The sequence below is a fragment of the Sphaerodactylus townsendi genome, linkage group LG14, assembly GCF_021028975.2.
Source record: "Sphaerodactylus townsendi isolate TG3544 linkage group LG14, MPM_Stown_v2.3, whole genome shotgun sequence".
Taxonomy (NCBI): Eukaryota; Metazoa; Chordata; class Lepidosauria; order Squamata; family Sphaerodactylidae; genus Sphaerodactylus; species Sphaerodactylus townsendi.
The window spans coordinates 8,607,380-8,627,337 of record NC_059438.1 but is presented as its reverse complement, the minus strand read 5'-3'; the positions used below and the strand labels follow the sequence as shown (position 1 = coordinate 8,627,337).

Genomic DNA, 19,958 nt, shown 5'->3' with positions numbered 1-19,958 from the left:
CCCCAGCATCTCCACTTGATAGGGCGGGATATAAATTTAAAATTAAGTAAATAAATAGTCCTTGATTTGAAAGACATCCACCTGAAACCTAGAGAGCCACCACCAGTTAGGGAGCAGACAGGACTGACCTTGATAGACCAAAGGTCTGGCTCAATATAACAAGAAGAAGAAGAAGAGTTTGGATTTATTACTCCCCCTTCTCTCCTGTAAGGAGGCTCAAAGGGGTTTACAATCTCCTTACCCTCCCCCCCACATCCAACAAACACCCTGTGAAGTAGGTGAGGTTGAGAGAGCTCCAAAGAACTGTGACTGGCCCAAGGTCACCCAGCTGGCATGTGTTGGAGTGCACAAGCTAATCTAGTTCACCAGATAAGCCTCCACAGCTCAAGTGGCACAGCGGGGAATCAAACCCGGTTCTCCAGATTAGAGTGCACCTGCTCTTAACTACTACACCACGCTGGCTGTCAAGTAGCTTCCTGCATCCATACTTGTACTATTCTCAGTTTCCTGTCAGTTTCTGTGTCCTTAGGCCCTAGCAACTTCGAAAGCAGGCTTGAGGAAGTGTTGGGAAATATCTGGTAAATCCCCAAAAATAGACGAGTACAGTTCAGTATGATTTCTTCATGGCTTTAAAGTGCAGCTTCCATACCTGACATCAATGGTGCCACTGTGGCACTTCCTGATGTATTTCCTGGTGCCAGATTGCTTCTTCCCGAGCATCCCTTCTCTAAATCTAAGACCCTGTGCTGATCTGTCTCCATTTAGTTGAACTAAGAGCTGCTTCAGGGAATTCATGCTGTGTCCGCAGTGAGCACGAATCATCTGCCTCCTGTTTTGCCACCTTTGAACATTCTGTGATTGGACCCAACCTGCCACGTTTCTCATTTTGTTGTGGCACTCAATACCTGTTCTCAAAATTGTGAGCCTTTGGTCAAGCTCCGGCAGCCCAGAGCTCTGGGGTTAAAATTCCTAGTAACTGCAGATCTCCCAGCTGTCTAGACAAGCACCCAGTGCAGCAGAGATGGAGGCAGATCTACCTCCTTTACCCCTCTCCCACTACTCTCCCACTTTTCCATCTGGGACTAAGATTGGCCGGGGAATGTTCTGCACCCGCAGCAACAGAAGGACTGTGTAGAGCAGGGGTGTCCAACTCTGGCGCTTCAGATGTTCATGGACTACAATTCCCATCAGCCCCTGCTGGCACGGCTAATTGTACTGATGGGAATTGTAGTCCTGGAACATCTGAAGCGCCAGAGTTGGATACCCCTGGTGCAGAGGGCCTGTGGCTCAGTGGTAGAGCATCTGCTTGTCATGTAGAAGATCCCATCTTCAATCTCTGGCTTCTCCAGTTAAAAAGAATCAGGTGGCAGCTGCTGCCCGCCTGCGTAGATGGTGCTGACTTTGATGGACAGATGGCCTGATTCAGTATAATAATAACTGAATTGGGGAGTAGTACACAGTAAGAGAAACATGAATAGGCAAGAATTGTAGTACAGCAACCTTGAGCCTCCAGCTCAAAAAAAAAAGGTGGTGATATCAGGGTGTGAGCGTCTCAAATAAAAACTGAAGTATTGCTTGTTATCCCTGTAGATATATTAGCCAAAACAACACAGGCTAAATACATTACCATACAGCTAACATAAGCGACACAAGCTAGCCCGTCGGCCGGATTCAGGACGGAACTTGATGTTCGTCGAGGCTTGTATTTATACAAATGACTCTTTTTGAAGCAGGCACAAGCTCATCTGCTAGGCCAAAGCACTTCTGCCGGCAGTGATGGAAAGCAATGTTTTCAGTTTTTATTTAAGACGCTCACCACCTGAGAGCATCCGCTTTTTTTTGGAGCTGTAGGCTCAAGGTCGTTGTAGTACAATCCTTGCCTATTTGTGTTTCTCTCTGATTCAGTATAAGGCGACAGTGTGTGACTATCAGATTCTCTCAGGCAGTTTGTTCTGGGAAGGAGATCTGTTGTCTCCTTTGTGGGTGAAAGAAAGGCTTAGAGTAGGCCTAGGATCCTCTCACGTCTTCATTCTTTTCTTCTTCCTTTTGGGTTGGAAGGGGGAAAAATGCAGGCAGCCAGCTCCAGAGGAGCCATCTTCTGGTTTCTCTTCTGGTCACACCGGGCAGGGAACAGGGAGAAAAGCCACTGGCCACTGAAAGCCTCTTCACCTGACCTGGTACTTCACACATCAGGTGACCGGATAAGAGGCAGTAGTTGGGAACTTGCAAGAGAAGCTGTCTTCCCATCAGGGTCTCTAGTCTATCTGAGCCACCTCTGCCCCACTTTCCCTGAGCTCAGGCCAACAGTGGTGGAGCTTGCCTCTCTGCAGGAAGAGAGACCTTTGCCAGTGGGGCCTGGCTCCCCATCCCCTGGGCCTACTGCTTTGAGTATGCCTAGACGACGTGCACAGAGTTTGAGGCCAGCATATTGAGTTGGCCGTGGTGTCCCTTCCCCATCTATGGTGTTCAGAAGTCCTTTGTAATAACATTGTGCTATGGAGCTTGTTACAGCGATCAGGGGATATTCATTAGTGGATCAGGTCAGGTTTTAGAAATGAAATTCTTTGCTTCAATCACTTGGCAAGGACTGCCCCCTGGTAGGGTCTGTGTGCTTGCTAACCAGCAGAGCACCCTGCTGTATCTTGTTGCCCTGAACCTGGGTCCCTTGGTGCTGGTCAGGGATGAAGCTAGGTTTGGGTGAGACCGAGGAGTAATCAATGCCTAAGAAGCTAACACCCAGAGAAGTTCTCATTCTTAGGCAGGTATGACAAGACAGCCAAAAAATCAGACTGTGGTTGAATCTCTTCAGTCCCTGACTCTCAAGGGCCAGGACTGTGGACCTTGGGTTCGTGGCATGTTGTCTTTCAGCAAAGCGGCTCTTGTCTTGCCTGCTCGGCTGTTTAGAATGTGACCCGGTTGTACCGTTTGAAAATGCCCTTGCCGCTTGGTGAGCTGATGGGGCATTTGCCCCATGTAGCTGGATGGCTTTCATAATATGGCACATTTGTAAGATCTGCCTTCATGGTCCACTCATGCAAGCCCCCCGCCCCCCTCCCATTTAAGAAGAGTGGAACTTCTTGCAAGATGGTTTCTTTGGGCAAGGCTGATGGGCTGGGGTTCAGGAGAGAATGAATTCAACATACTTGCCGTGTATGCAGTCCTAGCTTCGCTTCCAGTTCCCAGCACCTGCGCTGGAAGCGTCCGGGGCCTGGTTTGCTCATGAATGAAACAGTAGACCAGACCTTCTCAGATGGCAGGATTTGGGGCTTACTTTTTAAAACGTTTCCCTGTGTGAAACTCAGATGACAAGGAATGGAATGGGCTGAAAAACAATGTCCCCACCCTTGTTCAGAAGTGGTACAGCCTCTGTTAACACCTTCTTCAGGTGTAGATCAGAAGCTCAAGGGGAGGCAATATCCTTGGTACTAGTGTTTCTCCTGCTGTGGAGAAACCTGTTGCCACAGCCATCCCACCCTTGCAAGTCTCAGGTTCTTCAAAGAGCTGATGGAACCTCCCTGATGATGCTCGTGATGTGGCTGCACAGAAAGAAAAAGGCAGAGGAAGAAGCTGCCGTTGTGCCTCCTAAGCAGCCGAGCAATGGAGGTGCTATTTATATTTCCAGCAGGCGGATCTCACGGCCAGTGAGCCAGCATACCTGGCTGTCTGGTCATGATCTTTTGTGTCTTTCTGTTGGGGGCGGGAGGGAGGTCTTACCTGCTGTGAGCACAAACAAATCCTTCTGTCATCTCCACGGAGCAGCATTTGGCAAGGAGGAAGGCCTGCAACTGTGGGACCCCGGCTAGTCCTTCTGCTCTGCCCCCGCCCCTCAAATCAATCTGATCCTGAAGTACTTCAGTTTAAACTATCAATGATATGGGGATCTAGCACAGGTTTGGGCATAGAGTACCCTTTCCTTCCTGTTCTGACCAAGAGTCAGGCAAACCTCCCTTCCCTCGTGGATTGGGGCTGGCAAAATCCATCTGCTCTGGGCACTTGTGTGCCTGTGGAAGTGCAGTTCCACCCCACACCGTCCAATTGGACAAAGACCACAGCGGTTGCTACAAAGCAGTCAGTGGCTTTATTCTTGGGCCGGCTCTGTGTCTTGAACTGTTGGTGGCCGTGGCTGTCCCTTCTCATGAGTGTGGTGATGGTGGTGCAGACGTGTAGGCTATGTGGTCGTCTGGTGCCATTTCTGCTTCCATCGTCCATGTCCTGCAAAGCCCTCGTGTCTGTCTTCCTGATGTTTAGAGGGCGATGACTTTCGTCTTTCCCTTTTGCTCTTTCCCTGCCTCTTCTGTCGAGCCTTCAGTTGCGCTGCCAAACTTCCATTTGCTTTGCCTTTCCAGCATAAGTAGGAGTCGTTCCTGCCCTCTGGTGCACCTGAACTAGCATTTGCAGGTCAGTGTCTCTTGGGGAAAGTGGGCCTGCCCTTGGACTCTCAGGACACTCTTTCTGCAACACCTGACTTCTGGACAGTGCTGAAATCCGGGCCCTATGAAGGTCCTAGCGCCCCCTCCCCACACCTTACAGCTTGATAACTATGCCTGCTAAGGAACCATCAGGAAATCAGCAGAGAACAACAATATGGGCCAGATGTCAGAGGAGCAGCAGTACAGCCAGAGGCATAGCGCTGAGGGGGTGGGGGGATGCATGACACACCGGGCAGGAGCCTCTGCGGAGGCATTCCGGAGGTGTGGGGGGCAAGACGGGGCGTTCCAGGGGGGGCGTTCCAGGGGCTTGGAGTGGCTCGTGGTCTGCGCGCGCACCGGGTGCCCTTCCCCCTCGCTCTGTCCCTGAGTACAGCTGCCTTGGGCCGTCTGAGGGGTTATGTCTTCTTTGTGTCTTTAGGGAAAGAGCTTAGTTCCAAGCCCCTGAAGGGAGCAGACTCCCAATGACAAATTCCAGCGGGAAGAGCCAGCATGGTATAGTGGTTAAGAATAGCGGACTCTGATTACTCAGTTGTGAAATTTTGTAAATTTTAAATACTTAATAAAATATATATTTTTAAAAAAGAAAAGCGAACTCTAATCTGGAGAACCAGGTTTGATTCCCCACTCCTCCACATGAGCTCTGATCCGGTGAACTGGGTTTGTTTTCCCTGCTCCTCCACTGGAAGCCTGCTAGTTGACCTTGGGCTAGTTACGTGTCTCTCCCTCTCAGCCCCACCCTCCTCATAAGGTGTCTGTTGTGGGGAGGGGAAGGGAAGCTGTTTGTAAGCCGCTTTGAGGCTCTGTGCAGAAGAGAAAAGAGAAAAGTGGGTGTAAAACCCAACTCTTTCCCCAAATAGTGGAAGGTGACCTGGCAGTGGCTTTCAAATCTATGGAATTAAGTGGGCGATAGTTGGCTCAAATAAAATCGAAAACCTTTAATGGCCTAACAGAATATATAAAAGGCAAATTATAAATATTTTAAAAGTTTTTTTACATCCAAGGGTCTAGTTGACTCTTCTCCTCGTGCAGTTGCTAGTCTATCAACTTCTTTTTAAAAGCCTATCTCAGTGGAGCGATACCTCTCTGTGCGGCGAGTCAACGGGCGGGTGGATCGTCTGCCCAGGTCTTTGAGATGTGCTCCTCTCATCAAGCACATGTTTCAGCTTCCGCTTTGTGGCTTCCTTGCTACTCTCAAAGCAACTCCGAGTCTTAATGGGTACTTATGGGAACTTCTGCGGAATTGTGCCTTGTGTACTTGCACGTGCCGTTATGTTAACAACCGAGACTCACATGTCATTCAAACTGGGAGATACACGACCTCCTAGATGCCCCCCTCCTTTTCTTTCTGCTGGAGAGATGCTCTACCTGGCTGTGAACGCTTTGAGCGATACCAATGCTTTGAGCAATACCAAAAGTGCAGCATGCGTGAACCCTGTTTTGTTGAAGGATGGTTAGTCGTCTCCTCCCTGCTAAAGCAGCCACCTGGTTAGAACAGTACAAGACTGACGTTTCTCTAGGACTTCAAAATGGTTCACAATACTAGAACCAGGGGGCATAATTGAAAATGCTGGGGGGAAGAATAAGGACTAATAAAAGGAAACACTTCTTCACGCAACGTGTGATTGGTGTTTGGAAGATGATGCCACAGGAGGTGGTAATGGCCACTAACCTGGATAGCTTTAAAAAGGGCTTGGACAGATTTATGGAGGAGAAGTCGATCTATGGCTACCAATCTTGATCCTCCTTGATCTGAGATTGCAAATGCCTTCGCAGACCTAGTGCTCGGAAGCAGCAGCTGCAGCAGAAGGCCATTGCTTTCACATCCTGCATGGGAGATCCCAAAGGCATCTGGTGGGCCACTGCAAGTTGCAGAATTCTGGACTAGATGGACTCTGGTCTGATCCAGCAGACTCTTTCTTATGTTCTTAATGGGGATTGTGAGTGTCTTAATGGCGGGGATTCTGCTGAGAGGCCTTCTGGAGGTCCTGGAAGGCTAGTCTCCACGGGGCCAGTAGGGTGGTTTCCTGGTGTGCTCTTCCTCCCTTAGGCAGGTGGAGGTTTGGTCCCTGTGGTTTTCTGCCCAGCTAAGGGAATAAAGGATTGTTCGGAGGCATTTTAAGAGATACCAGAAAACTAGCGGCAAATACGACCAGAGCATGTTGTAGAGCACACAGCAACTACAACGGCAAAGAAAGGATACTTCTTCGCTTAGCGTTATCACCTGAATTGCATTTACAACAATTAATTAGGATAACTTGATACATGGTGACTCATCAGAGGCAGAGCTACCAGGAGGGAACTACACTTCCCAGGAGACCAGGTGGGAACTACACTTCCCAGGAGACTTTGCGAGCCCCAGAGTCTCATGGGAAGTGTAGTTCCCACAAGGCTGTTTTCAGCCTGAAGGGAACAGGCCACTTCTCCACCCTGCACTAAGGTAAGGGGTGGGGGCGGAGGGGCAAGGCGCCACGGAGAGGGGGGGACCAGAAAACACAGAGTGCACACCGGGCATACTCTGGCCCAGCTACGCCTCTGTGACTCATACAGCCTGAATCCCAGAATGGTAGTAATTTGTTAGCATTAATGCTTGCACACAGTTCTTTGCCGATCATCCCTCAGATCCATTCCAGTTTGGTAGTGGATCATATGGCGGGAGTGTCTGAAACATCCCTGGGTCCCTTTTCAGTAGTTTTGCTGTAGCCTCTCTGGCTGATGTTGACAAAGGTCCCAAGTTGTGCAAAGGCTGTTCTTGTATCTTGAATCCTTGCCCGTCCTTGGAAGTTAGAATTGAGCAGGAGTAAGAAGAAAGAGCTCCTAATGCACTCCGTAAATCCTCCCCATCAGAGGAGAACTTCCCAGAGTGTCAGAAAGAGTGTTAAAAAGCCCTCTGTCAGTCAAGAGGTTATGGCTAATTTGAGGACAACTCCCAACTTGCTTTTTTAGAAGAAGCCATCGAGGCGAAACGGGCAAAGGTTACTGGGTGATCCCTCAGTCTTTCTCCCCTTTGCAATCTGCTTCATACCAGGTTATGGGGCAGAGACAGCTTTAACTGATCTAATGGACAGCCTCCGTTTTGCAGACTGATAAGGGGGATGAATCCCTTTCAGTCTTCTGTTCTTCTCTAAGGATAAGTGAGTCAGTTTCCCCCCCTTCTTCGTGCTTGGGGCACACGTCTCACCATTAGACCTGTGGCTGAAGCAGGGGCTGGAGGAGAAGGCTTTCCACCAAATTGCCTGCAAGGGTTTTTCTCTCGTTGCTTCAGCAGACTCGTCTGGGCATTGCCCACCAAATATTCCAGACCCCTCCCGCTCTGTCCTTGCTGCTTTTTGCCTGCCTTGAATGGAACATTCTCCCCGCCGACCCCCACCATGTATAACCTGCCCATTGTTTACTAGGACAAGTTCTGAGGGCTGTGGACTGACTAGAGTCCTCCAGAATTATCCCCTGCCCTCCCAAAATTATCACATCCCCTCTGCATCCTATAACCTGTGGCTCTTTCTACCCCAGAAATCCAGGCGGTGGAAGAACAAACGAGAAGGCACAGATGCCAGCAACCGGCCCGTCAAAGCTGCTGGGAAGGTGATCATTCAAGACATCTCTTGCCTGCTCCCTGTCCACAAGTCACTTGGGGAGATGTATATGTAAGTACACGGACCCCCTGTGAGCAGAACCTGCCTTGAGCAGTCCTGACAACCGCTATAATTTTTGGAAGGGGCACCCAGCAGTGTTCTTGGGAACTGGAGGTCCTGCCCCTGATGGTTTCTGTCGGCAGCCCTTCTAGGTGCGTGTGGGTCCTCCCTACAGGGCAAGGCGGTGACCCGAAGCCCCTCTTCCAGAACACAAATTTGTGTTAAATATCCTTCCTTGACAAAAGTTGTAGATGAGCAGCCATGCTTACAGCAGCAGGATAGAACAAGAGGTTCGGCGGCAACCTAAAGATTTCTCAAGATCTTAAGTGTGTTTTAAAAGTCACCTGAAGACTTCTGAGGAGCCCCGGGGTGCATAGCGATAAGCTTCCGAACTGCAGTCGAAGCTCTACTCACACGCTGAATTCTGTCGCAACAGGTGTCGGTTTCAGGTAGCCAGCTCTAGATTGACTCAGCCTTCCGAGGTGGGAAAAATGATTACCCAGCTTACTGCCCTACTCTTAATTGACGGCTCTTCAGATCCTTGAAGAGAGCAATCATGTCCCCCTTCTCCAGACAGAACATTTCCCTCAGCCTTTCCTCATGGGGACTGGTCTCCTGGCCTCTAATCATCCATGTTGCTGTCCTCTGCACCTGCTCTATTCTGTCTGCACCCTTTTTGAAATGAGGCCTCCAGAACTACACACAGTAATCCAGGTGCGGCCTGACCAATGAAACGTACAGTGGGCCTACGACATCTTGCAGTTTGGATGTAACCCCTCTGTTGGTATAGCCAAAGACCATATTCGCCTTTTTTGCCTCTTCATCACACTGATTGCTTATATTGAACTTACTGTCCACCTATGCCCCAAGATCTTGTTCATACACACATGGCTACCCAGAAGTATATCTCTCTTCCAGTATGTGTGCTTCTCATTTTTGTTACTCTGATGTAGAACTCTGCGCTTATCCTTGTTAAATTAAATCTTGTGAGTGTGTATAAATATTAGTGTGGTTAGGCTTAAGGCTATGGCCAGTAAAGCTGTACCATTGAAGGGAGGAGGGAGGTTGATGAGTCATTCTGTGGTTTATGGTTTTAATATAGGTAGTCTCTAAAGATTAGGCTTAATTTAACTCCAGAAGCATATTAAATGTCCCATGTTTGAGGGAGTGTTTCCCCGTTCTGAGTGTATTGTAACGTCTCTTTGTTTGCTAGCGCTTAGGTATATTTTACTTGATTTGTCTTTTTACTTAATTGTCATAAAAATGTCTGATTACAAGTGTCCTTCAAAACAAGAACAGGAAAGGCCATTTGCTATATATTCTTGAGTGTGTTTATAAGGGAGGGGATCCCTGAAGGTAACCAAGCTCTGGAACTCAAAATCAATTCTAACCATTGTAAGGTTGAGTCTTCACTTAACCTAAGCCTACATTGTTCCCTTTGCTGATGACAGGCAGTGATCTCTTTTTCCCTGTCCCAAAGAGTCAGGTGTGTCATTTTCTTAGAAACTGTCTTTGAAGTGCGCAGGTCTGGGGAAATAGAGGCCTGCCCCTGGCATGCAAATGGTGCCTCAGATTTAGGGAAAGATAAACAGTGCTGATAGGCCTCAACAAGGGAAAAGTGATATTCCACATTGCAAGGATGGGAAGAATTTGATAGCAACTGGTATGTGCTCTATGGCATCTAATTTCATTCACAGACCATGGAAAGATAGGTGGGAAGTGAAACGTTCCTTTTGGGGTTTTTTTGCCTTGTGTCTGTTTGAAGAGAGAGGGATCTAGCCCTTCCTCCTTTTATAAGCGGCCGATTTTCTTTCCATTCAGCCTGAATGTGGCCGACATTCAAGAGACGTGCCAGAAGAATGCCGCCTCAGCTGTGACTGTGGGACGCAGGGACCTCTTGCAGGTATCGCTCCTGAGAGGGACTGGATGGGTGCTTAGTGGAAGCTTTGCCACAGCCTTTGTTTGTTATGGATTACAACTAAAACAGTGAAGTCTCCGATTGGCTGTGTCGAAGGGCTTGCTCAGAATGTTCAGCTGCTCAGGGAACATCGCAGTGCATTGCCAGCTTTTGTGAGGGGAGGGAAGATCATCTGTTTGGATAAGGGCTGAGAGAGCTCCGAAGAACTGTGACTAGCCCAAGGTCACCCAGCTGGCATGTGCTGAAGCCTCCGCAGCTCAAATGGCAGAGTGGGGAATCAAACCCGGTTCTCCAGATTAGAGTGCACCAGCTCTTTACCACCATACCATGCTGGCTCTGAGTTAGCACAATTAAAAAGCAGATGGAAAGAGGGACTATGAAAAAGCAATGAAAAAAGCAAGCATAGACATATGTAGGCTTAGAAGAATTAGTCTAATCTGGCCCTGCTCCTAGCCAGATAGCATGTACTTTCAGATCTTTCTGCCTGCTTTTGGATTCCACTGTTTTCTGCAGCGTAGGAAAGAAACTGGACCTTTTTGACACATGTCTGGCTTCAAAACTTTCAAAACGCTCCATGGATCTCATGTTATGCAGAATGCAGAGCTGTCACTGAAAACAGCAAGGTCTCGTCACAGGCATCCTTTGATGGTGACATAGGGACATTAGGCCTGTGATGTGGAGCAATGGCAGGGAATTGAACGATCTGATGATAGCATGATATGGGGAAGAGGATGCTGGTTTTGGTGGCAGGTCTGTGTCACGCATAAATATTTTGAGTTCTGCCTTCATTGCTTGGCTTCACCTGCTGTGAGCCCACTAAGGTTTGTAGAACAGCAGGAACTTCCAGCTTTTGCTTCCTGACTTGTCTGTTCTGGTTTGCTGGCCAAGAGGCTTCAGTATTGACCGCAGCCAGCACGGTGTGTTTTTGAAGGGAGGCCTTCCCCCCCCCCACCCCCCCCACTAAACTCACAAATGGGACCACGGGCCCAGGACCACGGCTGTCTGGCCTGCTCTGCGTTTGTCACAGCAAGAAATGACTAGTTTGCTGTGGCCTGCCATAAAACATAGACCCAAGACCCCTGGCTAGGTGCCAGCTTCTAACATCCCTTGAAGATGGTGTCTGATATTTCTTTTTCCAGGTCTGGTCACTGGCCACAGTTGCAACCGATCTCTGCCTCGGCCCAAACTCCGACCCAGACTTGGAGACCCCTTGGGCCCAGCACCCGTTTGGCCGCCAGCTCCTGGAATCTCTGTAGGTACCTAGACTTTGTGGTACATCTTCCTCTGAGCCTTTGGGGAGGGCGGTATATAAATATAATAAATAAATAAATAAATAAATAAAATATTTATACCCTGTATTGTTAAAGGTTTTCACAGCCAGAATCAACAGGTTGTTGTGTGTTTTCCGGACTGTGCGGCCGTGGTCTGGTAGCTTTTGCTCCTAACATTTCGCCCACATCTATGGCTAGTATATTCAGAGGCCGCAGTGTGGAAAGAAACACATCTTGCCGTGATATGCCTGTGAAGATGCCAGTCACAGACTACAGTCATACATCTGGAAAACATACAGCAGCCAGTAGAATTACCTTGCTTTTCTCCCCAGTGGGGATTCACAGTGACTTATAAGATCATTCCCCCTTTTTACTAACTCCGTAATTTATAATGCCAATAAAGGCTTTGGAATTGGAATAAGATCATGCTGTCCCTCACCCCATTTCACTCTCCCAACCACACACCGTGTGAAGTAGACTGAGAGAAAAAGTGACTGGGCCAAGGTCACCCAGCGAGCTTCCATGGCAGGGCAGGGATTCAAACCGGGGTCTTCCAGATCGTCACCCTGTTCTCTAACCACTGTGCCGTGCCTTGCCCTCCCCACTGCTTTCTGACCCACCCATTTTTCTCTTCCTGTTTCCAAGGGTGGCCCATTATTGCCAGCTCCACGACGTGCAGACCCTGGCTATGCTGTGCAGCGTCTTTGAGGCTCAGTCCCATCCTCAGGGAGCTCCACTTTCCTCTGGACTGTTCCCACTGCGCTCCTCCAGCCACAGCCGATATGTAAGGGTATATTTTTGGTATCCACTGCCCCACCCCCCTGGTCAAAAGGGGCTGATCCAGGTGTTCATCTCCTCCTCTTTCTCCCGCAACAGCCCAGCTTCACCTCATCAGGCTCCTGTTCCAGCATGTCGGACCCCGGACTCAGCACCAGCAGCTGGAACTTAGGTAGGTCCATGCAGTTAATTTGTAAAGACCAAGAGCAGCAGTGGCGTAGTGGTTAAGAGTAGGTGTACACTAATCTGGAGGAACCGGGTTTGATTCGGCGCTCTGCCAGCTGAGCTGTGGAGGCTTATCTAGGGAATTCAGATTAGCCTGTGCATTCCAACACACGCCAACTGGGTGACCTTGGGCTAGTCACAGTTTGTAGGACTGTGTTATGGTAGAAAGGTGGGATAGAACTGGCTTTTAAGTGAGCATTCCTGGTAGTAATTGAGGACATGGTGTTGCAGCTGACCACCTGCTAACACAGGAGCATATCTTCCCAGGGATGGGGGTCCAGATGTGTGTGTAAAGTGCCGCCAAGTCACAGCCAACAGTGGCGACCCAGCAGGGTTTTCTAGGCTGGAGACTAACAGAGTGGGTTTGTCATTGTCTGCCTCTGCATAGTGACTCGGGTACTCCTTGGGCGTCTCATATCAATGTACTAAACTGGGCTGACCCTGCTTAGTTCCTGTGATCCGGCCAGCTTAATGCGTTCCAAGGCAGTGTTTGTTTTGAGGCCTGCTCTTTTGAATTCCGCAGCTGGCAAAGAGATGGAGCACGCGTTAGCCTGGGGTGAGTCTTCCCCCGATGACTTCCGTTTTGGCAACTTGGCGTACACTGATCACCGAGACCGTGAGAAGGATCAGCACGACAGGAACAAAAGGTGATGGTGGGTGCGAGGGTCTTGGCCGGATGTGTGTCTCACTGTTATGAAAAAGCTCCCACCTCCCCAAGCATTTTATGACCTCATCGGAGACCTTTGGAGTCTCCCCGCTCTGCTCCTATTGACTGATTTGACACGCTTCCTCTTCCCATAAGTGGGTCTGTGTTTGTCTTGCACATGCCCGTCCTCAGAACATGGCGTACAGTTGGGGCACTGTTTGTTTCCTTGGAACTGAAATCACGGTCCTCTTTCTCAAGTGATGCACTTTTTAGTCATTCCTATATTTTGTTTGCTTGTCTTTTTGTTTTTCCTGTTGTGACGAGTTGGAGCGGCAGGAGCAGAAATTAACATATGTTTGGCGGGAAATCACCACCACCCCAGTCCAGTGCCCCTGTCTTTACAATGGCAGCATGTGTGTTGATTCTGGGATTAACTGGGGACTGCTTCCCACACCACATTGACATGAGGCTTTTTGGGCCGTCTCCCTAGGCTGCTGGACCCAGCCAACATGCAGCAGTTTGATGACTTCAAGAAGTGCTATGGAGAAATCCTCTACCGCTGGGGTCTGCGAGAGAAGCGGGCCGAAGTCCTCAAATTTGTCTCTTGTCCTCCTGAACCTCACAAGGGGATTGGTGAGTGGAAGTCTAGAGGGGTGGGATCTTGCTGTGGTGGTACAATTTAAAGTAGCATTTAACAAACAAAGGTAGCACGAGAGCATCTCCTACTTCCCATTAGATATACTGGTTTTTAACTTGGAAGGCCAAGAAGAAGAGTCAGCCCTGCCATGACATGTCTGAGACAGACTCTGAAAGAAGGAAGGCATTTCCTTACTTTCCAAAACGTGCTGTAAGATGTGAGAGAGCCACTACTTTTCTCCTGACGAGACACAATAGGCTTACTTATGCAACATTTGTAGTCTGTCTTATACGGCTTGTTTTTATCCCGTAATCCGCCTTAAGACGTAGCAAGGAGACGGACTGCGATTGAAGTAAGTAGATTAATAAGTTGACCTGCAGGCATCAAGAGCACTTAAGAGTATACCTGAAATGAAACGATGTGTGGATTTTCAGTGTTCATTCGCTGAGCATCTTTCTGCCATATCAAAAGGCTCCTGGATTGTTTTCACGTCTCTCCACCTTTCGGCTTCATCTCTCGGGTCCATTTGCACCTGATGCCTACACCTGCCCTTTGGGCTAGGATTTGCAGTCCCATCTGTCCTCCTTTCTTGTGTGTGACTAAAAAGCAGAGAAACCTTTTGAGTTCAGTTCACCGGTAGAAATGGTGTGTGGGTAGGGGTTGCATTCTAGAGCCAGCTCTACAACAACCTGAAAAAGAAAGGCAGAACCAAGCAACATGTTAATGCAGACCACTTGCAGAGTCTCTCTCCACCCCCCTGTCCAAGTGGAACATGATACAATAAGCCTGGTTTTTGAGTAGCAGATTAGATTCCAGTTTGCCAATAAAACCCTCATGCACCCTCTTGTTGTGGTTTCTCTGCCGTCTCCAGCTTGCCTCCACCGTAATGCATCTTTTGCTCTTCTTGCAGAGTTCGGAGTCTACTGCAGCCACTGCCACAGCGAGGTACGTGGCATTCAGTGTGCCGCCTGCAAGGGCTTTTCATTCCAATGTGCCATCTGCCACGTGGCCGTGCGAGGCTCCTCCAACTTCTGTCTGACCTGCGGGCACGGAGGACACACCAGTCACATGATGGAATGGTTCCGCACCCAGGAAGTGTGTCCCACGGGCTGCGGCTGCCACTGCTTGCTGGAGAATACGTTCTGATGGAGCATCCCCGGAGCCTGATTGACAGCGGGCAGAGTCCATGTTGAGGTCACATGTGGAAAGCAAGGAGGTTCCCTGATCCCTCCCTGTCGCTTCTGGGGAAAGTGACAGGGCATCTTGGTGGCTGCTGGAGTTCTGTGGCCTCTGGCAGAAAGTTGGTCAGTGGAGCTGGTGATCGTCCAAGAGCCTCTCACGAGCTCTCTTAGGACTTCCTGCCTCGGCAGAATCTTCCTACAGGGCAAAAGGAATCATATGCAAAGGACAATCATTGTAGGTTGGTAAGGTGAAATAGTTCCTGACCTACGAAGGGATCTCAGGTCTTGGAAGAGTGGAGCATGAATGTTCTTGGGGTCACTTGGTTGGAGGCTTGGAAAGAAGTGTGCCACAGACTGGAAATTAAAGGTGTTACATACTTGTTTCGGTGGCTTTCCCCCCCGCCCAGAACAGCCATTCCTTGGCCTCGTAAAGTTCCCTACAAAGAGACGGATTAAAACTCTTGAGAAAAAGCTTTCCATACTAATAGAGAACATCGACAGCCCTGTTGACAGCGTTAGTTGAATTTAATTCTTCCTCACGAGCGGGATGGTGCTGTATAAGGGAATGAGCGCCGGACAGAAGTTCTCCTCTGGGTGGTAGATTTCCTGCTTCATTTGGGACACGGGGGACACTTTGTTTTGGGACATCGACGGGCCAGAACAATTTCTTCCTTTTTTTTCCTTGGGAAAAGAAGCTGGCGAGGGTTGTTCTTTCTGACCAGACCTTGCTATTCTCCCTCCCGGAGTGTTGGAATGGATTTGACAAATGTTCAAGTGCAGGAATGGGTTCTTTAAAAAGCAGGTCTGCAAGGCACGTGAAGGAACTGTAACACTTGGTGTGACGGGGGTTTATAGTTTTTGTTTTTGGGCTAAAATATCAGTATCTGTGATGCTGAATTGCATTCAAAGCCCAGGGGAATGGGTAAGGAGACACCTCTCCTCCAAGGAAACACCTAAATCTCTTGTGGGTGCAGTTGCATGCGGGAGGTGGCTGCAAGGTTTGCACTGAGCTTAACCGTTCAGTACCTGGATCCAGGCATGCTGAGCCCATCTTGGGGTAGATACCACACAGGCCATTCTTGAAGCCTTGTGGGCGAGGAAGCTGGTGGTGTGTGTTCCATTATTTAAAACAAATATTTTATAAAGTTCTTTTGCTCTTGCATTTTTGCTGGGTGGTTTATGAGTCGTGCTGTTCTTCATAGACAAGCATTTGCACTTCTGCTGTTAATGTAACTGCTGAGAGGGTTGGAGTAGGATCTGGGGAGTCCGGGGTCCAAATTCCTGGTCAACCATGAAACTCACTTTGAGAAGAAGAGGAGGAGTTTGGATTTATACCCCACCTTTCTCTCCAGTAAGGAGACTCAAGGTGGCTTACAAGCTCCTTTCCCTTCCTCTCCCCACAACAGACGCCTGGTGAGGTAGGTGGGGCTGAGAGAGTTGGAGACAACTGTGACTAGCCCAAGGTTGCCCAGCAGGAATGTAGGAGTGTGAAACACATCTGGTTCGCCAGATAAGTCTCTGCCACTCAGGTGGAGAAGTGGGGAGTCAAACCCGGTTCTCCACATTAGAATCCACCTGCTTTTAACCACTACACCACACTGGAGCCATCACTCACTTAGCTGACTTGACCTTACTGTCTTGTGGTCAGAATAAAAGAAGGTAAAAACATGGTACCATGCTATTGAACTCCTTGGTGGATGGGCAAGATTGAAAATGTGATAGGTAGAGGGAAAGTTCTGTGTCCTGTGATTTCAAAATTACCATCATACTGACAGCAGCTGGGTGAGATTGGTAGATGCTACTCGCTCTCTTTTTCGCGGCCACTTTAGGATTTTGTGGCATCACAGTAGCTCAATAATGGATGATTTTTTTAAAAAAAATGAGCTCTACTGTTCTGAGGGAAGTCTGTTTTGTGTATATTTTACTTGGTCATCTCAAATACCAAAATGAGATGGTAAGAATGTTGTCCAAGAATGTTGTCCACACAGAATTTGCTGTTTTGTTCCAGAACGCCTTGGGATTGTCTCGTACCAAGTCAGAATCAATCTTCTCAAGGTGAGGCTCTAGCTTGACCTATTGCTGGCTGTTCTTATCCGGGCCTTTCCCTTGGCTGGAGATGATTTGTCCACATCGGCCAAAAAGCCACTTTCTATGTTTCACGGACGCATCCTAAGAGGGAAATGTTCTTGCTTCCTCACACTTCTGGGTCTTAATTCAAAGCAGGTGCATTCCGTCTCTGCACCAAGCAAAGAAACAGCTCTTCCCTGTTTTCAGACTGGAACCAGCAGTAGAGTCATACATCTCCCCTGAAACCTCCACATCAGCTTGAAGAAGTGCCAGAAATTTCTTGCTTGAGGGCATGGGTAGGTTTGATATTTCTGGGTTGGGGAAGGAGTCAGGCAGCAGTTCATCCTGTCCACAAGGGGGAAGCAGTGCACCAGTGGCTGAGGAATAAGCGGCATCTTCTGTCTTCAGTGCAGCTGAGACTGTGCATCACAAGACAGCTGCAGGACAGGAGTTTTTAGTTTCTAAGGAACTGAGGAGGTACCCCTCCCCTCCAAGGTGAGTGTGGCAGTTTTCCAACCCAGACCATCACGTGCTCTGGGGTGAAGGGGCACCTTCCCTCAGATCCTGCCTCGCTGCCACTATCATAAGAGCTTCTTCGCTTACCTGTGACCCATTTCTGCTGTTTCTTGATGTTTCCACTGTTTTTGCTGTAGTACTTTTCTTTGTGGAAAGCAAAAACCCAGGAGAAGTTTAGGAGTGTAAAACACTGGGAGGGTTGCTCTTGAAATCGGTCCCCTGGGGGCTATGGAGTGAGGTATGTTTTGCTACCATACCATTGTGTGGAGAAACTATAGCGACTTGGGAAACTGCTGTCCAGTGCCACATTTCGCTGAGCGCCATCCATGTAGCAGGTGGGGACACCTTTCATATTCCCTGGAATATTGCACTTTTAAAAATTCCTTTCTCCCCATCTCTCCTCAACAGGGTTTCAGGCGAAATTCATGCAGGCAGTACAAATTGTATATCGGCAGCACCCTTCTGGCCCCGCAAGATTTGGGTTTTTTTTTTTAATCAACTGAATGTCGGGGCAGAACACATAATCTTCACTTCTACACAGGATTTACTTACTATGGGTCAGCTGCTACACCATGACATTCACCGGGGACACCTAACAGCATGGAAGTTAGAACCACTGATCAGAAGATCACACCTTTTGTACAGGAGGTCTAATCCAGGCTGGGAAACCTTCTACTTGATAGTCTTACTCCAAAAAATAGGTACAATTTGATAAGTGGTCTAGGTCAAAAATCCTGTCCCACATTACATGCCTTCTGCCCAAGGTATTGGTATATTTATTCTCCCTTGTTTCTGGGAGTTTGATCTCCTCCTCCATTAAAGTTCACCCTGTGGCTATTTTCACTTCTCAAGATTTAGTGGAAGCTGCTTCTTTGTTCATAGATTGGCGCAATGTTTTCTCAGGGGATTAGTCAGTGTCTTTCCTCCCACACCTCATGTTGCTCCCCAATACTCATCCTTAATCCTTTCACATTTTACGGTGGAGTCTTTTGAACCTTGCCACAGACTCTCCCAAGCAGGAAGGCTGTGTTACTAGCTGCAGTCACTTCTACCAGGTGAGTAAGCAAGCTGGCTCCACTTAAAATTTTCAGTGCAATTGCAATTCAGTGCAAACATCCTAGTCTAGATTTCTTACTGAAAGTGGTCTCCCAAGTTCCAACTGGCACCAGATGTAGCATTACCTGTATTTTTTCCATCCTCCATAAATAAAGCTGGAAAAGCCTACGCTCTCTAGATCAATTTTCGGCCCTCCAAATGTTATGGACTACATCAAACTCTCAGCCCACCAGATGTTATGGACTACAGTTCCCATCATGCTGGCAAGCTCCTTTCCCTTCCTCTCCCTACAACATACATCTTCTGAGGCAGGTGGGGCTGAGAGAGTCCTGAAGAACTGTGACTAGCCCAAGGTCACCCAACAAGAATGTAGGAGTGTGGAAACACATCTGGTTCACCAGATAAGCCTCTGCCACTTCAGTGGAGGAGTGGGGAATCAACCCTGGTTCTCTGGATTTGATTCCCCACTCCACCTGAGTGGCAGAGGCATATCAGTAGTTGTAAGTATCTTATTTACCTTACGCTGGTCTATGATTTGATGCATTATATTTGCATGCTGCCTTCCCCCTGGCAAGGTCGGGGTGACTTCCAACATCTAAACATACACAATAAATATCACTATAAAAAATAAGATGCAATAAAACCATACAGTAAAGCACAAGCTAATCTCAACAGACAGCCTCTAAAACATTCCATCAATCAGTAATTAAGATTTCCCTGAGGCAAAACTCCCCCAAAAAGGAGAGGGAAAGAAGATACGAAAAGGTAAAAAGAAGCTGGAGACCATTTGCATGATGTAAAGCTGTATCTGGCTCAACCATATGATATGCCTGGTGGAGCAGCTCATGGAACAGGCCCTGTGGGAGCTGAAGTAAATCCCTCTTTGGCCCACGTGACACTAGACAGAACATTCCAGCCGGTTGGGGCCAGGGCTGAAAAGGCCCTTGCCTGGCTTAAGCCCAGCTAAAGCTCTTTCAGGCCAGGGATCGCCAGCAGATATTCATTTCCTGAATGCAAATGACTGGAATAAAGATAGATTGACTGGCTCCCAGGAGATGGGGTGGAGCGCCCTCATCCTGATCAGATCTGGGAAGTAATCTTAACGGTCTGCATTGTTGAAGTGTCGAACGGTGCTGAAAAGCAGAGGCTGCAAAGCTGCGTGGGGCAGGGGAGTAGCTTTGCGTAGAGCCCTGAGCTTGCAGAGAGTCTCTGGTTCAATCCCTGGCAGCTTCGGTTTCAAGGATCAATTCGTAGGTGATGCCAAAGGTGATCGGGAGACACAGCTAATCGGGAGAGAGAGTCCTGACTTCTATAGGTCAGGGGCCTGACTCCGCAAAGGGCTGCTGCTGCTGCTTCATAGTGGCTTAATGGTTAAACAACCGCTTTGCATGCAGGACGCCCCAATCCATACCCTATCCTTTTAAAAGCATTGGGCAGTGCCAAGTACCTCTGCCAGAAACCCTGGGGAAGCTGCTACCCAGCGGAACAGACAAGACTGAACTTGACACGATAGTTTTATAGAGTTGTAGCTGAGTGGGAGAACATTTGCTTTGCCAGCTGATGTTCCCAGATTCAGTCCCTGCCATCTCCGTGATGAGGTAGCTG

General features: G+C 48.6%; 1 protein-coding gene across 1 annotated transcript in view; it reads left to right on the top strand.

Moving 5' to 3' along the window:
- Positions 1–15,876, top strand: part of WDR59 (WD repeat domain 59) — a 49,387-nt gene extending 33,511 nt beyond the window's left edge. The window contains exons 19-26 of the mRNA XM_048516064.1: positions 7,938–8,071; positions 9,881–9,962; positions 11,117–11,229; positions 11,894–12,032; positions 12,125–12,197; positions 12,774–12,897; positions 13,387–13,529; positions 14,444–15,876. Of these exons, the coding sequence (XP_048372021.1) occupies positions 7,938–8,071; positions 9,881–9,962; positions 11,117–11,229; positions 11,894–12,032; positions 12,125–12,197; positions 12,774–12,897; positions 13,387–13,529; positions 14,444–14,679 (1,044 nt within the window). The 3' untranslated portion in view covers positions 14,680–15,876. The remainder of the gene's footprint in view (positions 1–7,937; positions 8,072–9,880; positions 9,963–11,116; positions 11,230–11,893; positions 12,033–12,124; positions 12,198–12,773; positions 12,898–13,386; positions 13,530–14,443) is intronic.
- Positions 15,877–19,958: the final 4,082 nt, after the last annotated feature.